The 8,443-nt window shown below is 36.3% G+C and overlaps 1 protein-coding gene across 1 annotated transcript; it reads right to left on the bottom strand.

Annotated features, from left to right (window-relative positions):
- Window positions 1–1,300: 1,300 nt before the first annotated feature.
- On the bottom strand, window positions 1,301–2,934 carry LOC105791351 (ethylene-responsive transcription factor ERF061). The gene has a single exon (XM_012619391.2). It carries the CDS (start codon window positions 2,433–2,435, stop codon window positions 1,539–1,541), a length of 897 nt encoding a protein of 298 aa, XP_012474845.1. The 5' UTR covers window positions 2,436–2,934; the 3' UTR covers window positions 1,301–1,538.
- Between the last annotated feature and the right edge of the window lie 5,509 nt (window positions 2,935–8,443).

Genomic DNA, 8,443 nt, shown 5'->3' with positions numbered 1-8,443 from the left:
GAACGACTAGCCTCAGTTACTGAGCCATTATCCACTTCCACAGATGAAGACTTGTGAGACACTAGATTAGCAGAACCAGGAGTCTCAAGAACCATCACCTGCTGCCTTGCTTCTGCATCAAGAAGTATAGAAGTAACCCCCTACACATCATACGGAACTTGACTGGCAATAACAATCATAATCACTGATTCATATTCTGACGATAGCCCATTGAGTATAGTTGTGACATGCTCATGCTCATGCTCACTTATAATCTCTCCACAGTTGGCCAAGCAATCACAGTATCCCTTTACTTTCAACAAAAAATCTTTCATAGACAAATCACCTTTTTTCTGAGAATGCAGCGATCGTCTATAAAACATTAACCTAGACGTGGTTTTGCTGCCATACAAAGTGGTAACAGCAGACCCAGACCATATTTGTGCACTAGTATCCAATCCTATAAGATAAGGAAGAACAGTGGCACTTACAGAGGAAAGAAGCCACGACGCTAGCGCACCATCTTGTTGCTCAAAACGAGCAAATTCAATATTATCCTGCAAAACACCATTCTCATCCGCAACCTGTCTAGAAGGAGGAACAGTGCTTGGATCAAGAAAACTTTGAAGCTTGTGTGTTTTGACTGCAAAAAGCACCTGCTGTCTCCATAACAGGTAATTATTATCATCAAGCAACACACTGATTCTTTTATTAGAGAAGAATCGACTGTCTACAACATTATCAGCCGAACGCGAAGCCATTACTGATGCAGCGAACCAGAAAAGAACGAAGAGAAAAAAAAACTCAAGAACCCTAACCCAGGAAAAATTGAACGTCTGATACCATGTTAAGTATTTATGAAATACTCTTATCTTTGTTTATTATCAATAGCAGTATTTATACACAACTCAATACCAGCTTACGTAACTACCTCAACAGACTACAACTGTTAACAACTTACTGTAACTGATTGTAACTTCCTAACTGACTATTATCTGCAATAATACTCTAACATGTACCATGTATAGGCATCTTTCAATATTTTTGGACATGTACATGAAGATTGAAGTTGATTAAGAAGAAGGACCACCATCTTTCCTCAGAATCGAAGGAAAAGGCATGACCGTGGCTCTAGTGTTTTCACGATAAGGGAGTGATCTTATTCGCAACCTTTGCTCAACTTCACCTGCTTGGTTTAAAACCCTATCATGTCCTTTGATAGTAAAATGGTGCTTGTGGAAAAATAGACATGATAAGAAGTGAGGGAATTTTTCATTCACATTCTCAAGGTCCCACATATTTGTAATAATCATGCATCACCTTGAAAATATATTACTCCGGAATTTCTATTTATTTGTAAGCGTTTCAACTCCCATTCAAGAAAGAAAACATTCTTGTTCCTAAAATCGAAAACAATGAACAACAGGACATCATTACAAGGAAGTAAGAATCCCAACAAAATACCATTTACACTATTTAAAAGTCTCTCCGTTTTTAACAGCTACGTGCTGAAAATTCTCGCTTTTTTGGTGAAAAAATAACTGGAGAAAGTGGAAATCCTAATTGGCAAGAATATCCCATATCAATTCAGCATCAAAAGATGGCATTCTAGCAAGCAAACAGTCCTCGAATTGGGGTTCCTCTGCCATCATCATTGGATAATCGTTAGAAACAGAGGAGGGCGAGTTCTCACATCTCCAAAATCCGCCATCAGACACACTGTCACTGAAAACCACAGGCGATAACGATGATGACGATGAACAGGATTCCGTCACCTTAACTGTTTTCTCAGCTTCTGCGGGACGATCCTTCTTGGCTTTCTTTTTAGCCCTCTCTCTTTTCACCTTTTGACAAATGGCTTGAATCTTAGCATCCACCGAGTTCTTCAGAGCACTCAAACGAGCACCATCTCCAAAACCCAACTTGCTCGGATCCTTGATGTTTTCGAAATTCAACCTTGCATATTCCCCTCTAAGCTTATACGCCGCACGATCATACGCATAAGCGGCGGCTTCGGCTGTTTCGTATGTGCCTAACCAGATTCGCATTCTGTTCTGTGGGAGCCTGATTTCGGCCACCCATTTACCCCAGTGTCTCTGCCTCACCCCCCTGTATTGCTTCTTCTTTTCAGGACTTAAATAGAAGTTGCTCGTCGATGCGGGGTTTGGATAGCTCGGAATCCGGTTCATTAGCGAGTTGCACGAAAACGAAGCGTTTCCGTTGTTCTCTTGGCTGAACTTTTGAAGGAGCTCTCTCTGGCGGAGATAGACTGAAGAGCCTATTGGCTCGTAAATACAGTTGGTGGTGATGGCGGTTGAAGTTGTCGTCGTTGACGGTGCGCAATGAGAGAAGATTGAATCTAAGGTATTTGAGCCTCCTGACAATATCAACTGTGACAGTGAAGATCCAATATTAACAATATCATTGAATCCAAGAGGATGATTGATTTCTTGCATTTTTTTAATTCTTGATTTGAATCAAAACAGAGGAAACAAAGAGTATAAGAGTAAAATTGAAGAAAAACAGGGGCGCTAAAAAAACTGACCCTTTTTCCTTGTATAAACAAAAGAAAAGAAAGTGAAATAGTAGATAACAAAAGAAAAATAAAGTAGGGTTATTTGGTTAAGGAAATGAAGAAATCTTGGGTTGAACAAGAATTTTGGTGGGGAGGAAGAAGAAACCCAGATATTATATGGTGAGACCCTAGGGTGAGGTTGGTGGTATTTATAGCTGTGGAGGACAGTAAAGCTAAAGCTTAGGATTTTACTTTTAGATATAGAGCAAGTTTGAGTTCCGGTCTAACGACACTTTGAATGGGTTGCGATGTGTTTAGGCTATAATATTATTTTAATATCTAATTTTATTGTAATAGTTGTTTTTACAGTTAATTGGGAGGGCATTGCCATGCCTTCCTCTCTCCCTTCTTCTTATGCAACTCGAGTTATTATTTTTGTTTGCCACCAAATTTATTATACTAAAATTTCATGGATGTGTTTTTGCATGAGGTGCAAATATTGTTATAAATCCGCCCATTCTTTTGAGCAAGAAGAAATAGAAGGGAGTGACCATGAAAGGGCAAAAAGAAGAGGTCCCCCGCCCAAAACTGCTAAAAAGCTACTTTTTGTATTTATTGCAAGAGGCAGAGCCAGCCTTGGGTTGTCAAAAGTTAAAGCACCTCTGCGCCACGCGTCGTCTGTTATGCCCAGTTGTCCACCACGCTACGCTTTTCATTTTTTTAGGTTTCAAACTCTGCACAAAATTCCAAAATCCCATTCAAGTCTGAAAGCTTCCCTCTTACTGCTTTTTACGTTCAATGTTCAAAATTCCATTATTATTTTTGTTTCTCTTGATACTATAACATGTTCAAAGATTTAAAAAGATGTTAAAAGTCTTTCACCATAATCCACTTGGGGTTAAATAGGCAACATCCAAATAACTGAGAATCTAAATTTGTGGAGAGAAGAGATGTTGATATCTCATTTCCAGACCAAAAGTGTATGGCAGCACATGGTGAGTTACGTTACCCTTTGGAAAGAATTATTATGAGTAATTGATCCATACCTTGACATAAAAAGCAAACACAAATTTACTAGAACTAGAATGCCGCCCGGACTTGATGCTTTGTAGAAATTAAATTGCGGGTCGTGCTGTAACTTTTGCTGGATTGCACTTTGTATCTATCCAAATAACCCAAAGAAGAAACGGAGGGAGAGCGAAAGAAAAAGGAAGTTGATATATAAAAACAAGGATTGATTGAATGAGGTAAAAGACTTTTTCTACATGAAATCATAAAGGTTGCCATCAGTATATGTGGGATCCAAGCTTGGTATGGAGCATTAAAGACGTAAAGGTAGAGTTTGAAAAGCCAATATCTATAAGTTTCTTCTTTTCTTTTCTAGTTTTTATTTTTGGGGATGACAAAGCTCGTGAAAGATACCCCATCTGCTGGACTGACCTCAAACGGGAAATAAAGGGTATTGCTGTATTTTGCATGTGAAAGAAACCTAACCATGCCTCACAAGTCAATCCTCAATACCATTATCTCCTTATCTTCATGTTACGTTGTCTCCAACTTTTCTCTCTCTCTCTTATTTCTTTCTAATTTTACCTCATAAAATAGATAACATCTAATGTGAGATTTTATTAATTCTGTTAAATCCTTTTTAAATTAACTATTGCATCAAAATTAAGAAATTATATTAATGGCTTGGAACATGCTAAATCAATTACTTTTCTTTGAAAATCATTCTATATTCTTATTTCAATGTTAATTTAAACAGATCTCACATAATTCCATTGTAATGAGATCCTTAAATAAATACTTTATGTGATATAATTTATGACCCTTTTATATTATATAAGTTATAATACGAAGATAGAAAAATATCTATTAAATGTTGAGATTAGAATAAATTTTTTGTTAAATTAAATTTAAAAATAATTATGTGAATGAGTTTGGTTGTTCCATTTTTTCTAGTGTTAGGACTAATAATGATTTCCTTTTCTTTTCAATAGATTCATACATAAAGACTCCGTAGCCAAGTCTATGGGTAGCTAGAAGATATCAGTTTCCTCTTACTCTTTTTTAGTATCCAAGTTAGAATCTTAATGTGGCAAACCAAAGTTTTTGAAATAAGTTCATACTCATCCTTTTGACTTAGTCACCTAAGATAAAATTCTTGACGAAAGGGTGAAATTCAGTTGCAGAGGCTTTCACTTAAAAGAAAAAGAAATCATTTTGAGTGTGGGACACTTGAAAAAGTTGAGATTTGGCAGTATGGTTGGCAGCTAGACAAGTCAGTGCAGGGCGAGGGCGACGCCGACCAAGCCAGTGGTCTAGCCTCAACTTTTATGCTTGCTTCTCTACTGACACGTGGCTAGAGCAGTGAAATTAGCAAATTCTCGTGATTTCATATCATTCCCGGTAAAGATTTTCTCGGGCGCGCAACTGGCCAACTGCGGCTGCATACGACGCCGCTTTCTTTAGCCAAAGAAGTACAGTACGTCATGTCACCAACAAATTGATGTCACGATGACAAAAGCTTCACAATTTTTTTAGGAATATATTATTGTCTAGTTGAAACTTATAGCATTTTATTTTGTTGATAAATGAATGTGTTTTTTTTTCTGGTAAATTAATTTTATATATCTTTGTTAATATTGCGTTAAATGGTATTGTAAAATGTAATGAATGAGGATAAGGGTTTTTACCCAAATATATTAAAAATTTTAAATACTTAAATAGATTGTCAGTTAGATTAATTACTGAAATTGTATGTTTTTTTAATTGCGCCTATCTAACAGGTGCGAACCAATTTTTTATATTAAAAAATATTTTTTTGTTTAAGTAAAATATTATTAATTTTTTTCCCGGATCAGTATATAACTCAAGTATACGAAATACAGGGACTAGTTGAGCCTATCTGAGAGGCGCGACTAGTTGAGCCTATCTGACAGGCACGACTAGTTGAGCCTATCTGACAGGCGCAACTAGTTGTGCCTAACTCAGAGGTGCGAATGGTGGGCCCTACTATTGCTTCATTTTCCCCCTATCCGATATCGTATGATGATAGTCAATCAACTATATTCATTACATAAATATGAAGTTATTTATATTACAAAACCCCCTAAAATTGATGGTTTGATGGTGTGGTTCTAGGGGTATATTTTTGTGGAGCTTGACGTTCACGTTGCGGGCGATTACGGTGATCAACGTTCTCATCATCCGTATGTAGGGGTGTGCGAAACATAGATGAAAAATCATATGTCTCAAATGCCATCGATGAACTTGAACCGGAAGGAGTGGAGTACGGCGGTGGATACGGGCCAGAAGGAGCGAAGTACTAAGGTGGATACGAGCCGGAAGGAGCGGAGTACTGAGGTGGATACGAGTTAGGATGACTGGAGTACTGAGGTGGTAGTGGGCTGAAGATATCAAACTCTGAATGATATCCGCGGCCTGACGAGCCCGGGAAATAGTCATCGCCCCTCAAATTTAGATGATAAGAACTATCCCTAGAATGTAGTTCCGTCTCTGCCTCCGGCTCCGACTCCGGCTCTGGCTCTGGCTCTGGCTCTGGTGCATGATGCGGATCTGGAAGGGGTTGCCCAATTAGTGTCGTATGCGGAGGGACTACCATCGACTGCCCACTAAACAAAAATGGTTTCCCTATCTCATAGTACCACTGTATGTACTCTAACGAGGGCTGCAGATCCAAAGCACAATCCATCTGAAGTACCCTCCCCAATCGGTTGTTCTATATCATAATATATTCGTCATGCACTTCTTTCTAATCATTTCCATACCTCCCCCTCCTACTCATCCCATGGATCTCCCCTAATCGTACTGGCAGTGTCGGGATATATTGTATGCAACCGAACTTTCGGAGTACTCGATCACCATGATACCACTCTACTACTTGAAAATTGATAACGGGTGCGCTAATGCACCATAGGTTTGAGTGGACGTGGGCAAATGATGGAATAACCGCCATAATTTCTGGAACAGAATACAACATCCAAATGAACTGCACAGTTAATAACATTGTCATATTAATGCGGGTCGAGTGAGATAAAATACTAAAATAAAGTTTATATTGGAAAAACTTACCCCCTCTCCAGCATGATTCTCAATCATCAGATGGTATATCAGAACCGTGTATGACTTCTCGATACCCGGATTAGTACTCCATCTATGAAAAGAAATTGTTAGAATAATATAATATGAAAAAAAGTCAACTAATTCTTATAACGAGTAAAAATTCATCACCTATTAATGAGTGGAAATATATATGGTTGGTGACTAATAGATGCCAAGAATGGCATCTGGTAAAGTGCCTACGACTGCAGCAGTAAGAGGCATTCGCTTATGTCCATCACAGAAGGATCTGTCGTCCGACAAAGTTCGCGATACGACATGGCTAAAATTGCAGACCTTTAACTGTATGACCGGGTGTTATGCAAATTGGATAATAGGGGTAAGTACATCAAGTGGACCGTACTGCCGTTTGCATCCGGCATGAGTACACCCCCTATAAGGTGAATAATGTAAGTTCGAACAGCCTGCATCACCTCCCATTCATTGGCAGTACTCGGCAAATGTTCAAAATAGGCCTTTAGCCATGAAAAATCTCAAACTGGTAAATTTTGCCTCACTTGGCGAGCGTCTAAGTAATTCATAGCAAAAGGTAGCCGACCTAGAGATTGAACTTACGCCCGTAACCGCATTCCCGTCGATGGGAAGCCCGAGCTATAGTGCAACATCCTCTAGAGTGACGGTACACTCCCCACACGACAAATGAAATGTGTGGGTCTCCGAACGCCATTCCTCGACTAAAGCAGAAATCAAGTCGTATCGCAGATCAAAAGTCTGGATCAATGCCGCTGATCTAAACCCAGCTAACTCTAAGTATGGTATTAGGCATTCATCTGGCAGAAACCCTACACTATTAACACGGTCCCTTAATACGCAGTACGAACCTTGACATTATTAAATTAGCAAAATAGTTAATACAATATAATTTAATTAAGCAAATAACATGAGTATCAGATAAAAATTTTATTACCATCTCATTAATAATACTTGATATATGATTATTATTATTATTATTATTATTATTAATCAAAGAACCCATTTCTTTGCAAATCGCAATTAAAAAATGTATTCATTTAATTTGTTTCAAAAATACAATAAATTATTTCAAATTTCGAAACAAAACACGGTAAATATCTAATAATTTCCCATAATTTACCTATAATAAAAAAATTATGTTAGATTACAATAATAATATAATTAAAATTAATATAAACTATCTAAACATAAAACATACAATTCAAAAATAAAAATAGAAATAGGTACATACCGAGTAGTTTATTTTAAACAACCTATAAAATTATATAACAACAAATTTAATCAACATTTTAATAAATCAATAAAAATAAAATAAAATTACATTATATAAAAATTAAATGAGTTAACATCAACTATATGATTAAAAGAGTCAGTTATGATTAAACTTTTAAAGAAATGCTTTTAATTTTTTATAAACTTATATGTTAAACTCACCAAATACTAAACTAAACACAACAATTTATAACTTAATCCTAAATTACTAATAAATTAATTTTAAAATAATTACAAACACAAAAATTTATAACATAATCCTAAATTACTAACAAATTAATTTTAAAATAATTATAAAAACAAAAAAATTACATTCACACAAAATACTAATTCAAAACTATAAACACTAAACATAATTAATTTATAATTAATAATTAATAACAAAAAATCATAATATCTTAATTAAACTCTTTAAATTATAAACAAAATTATTTACTAAAATAATACATTGCATTTTTTTCTTTCTTTCTTTCTTTCTTCTTCTTCTTCTTCTTCTTCTTCTTCTTCTTCTTCTTCTTCTTCTTCTTCTTCTTCTTCTTCTCTTCTTCTTTTTTTCTTCTC

The sequence above is a fragment of the Gossypium raimondii genome, chromosome 8 (genome assembly GCF_025698545.1).
Source record: "Gossypium raimondii isolate GPD5lz chromosome 8, ASM2569854v1, whole genome shotgun sequence".
NCBI classification, from domain to species: domain Eukaryota; kingdom Viridiplantae; phylum Streptophyta; class Magnoliopsida; order Malvales; family Malvaceae; genus Gossypium; species Gossypium raimondii.
The sequence above is the reverse complement of the archived record's forward strand: the minus strand, read 5'-3'. Positions and strand labels throughout refer to the sequence as shown.

Coding starts and splice junctions, on each gene's coding strand:
- LOC105791351 (XM_012619391.2), bottom strand. CDS start 2,435: ATGCAAGAAATCAATCATCCTCTTGGATTCAATGATATTGTTAATATT.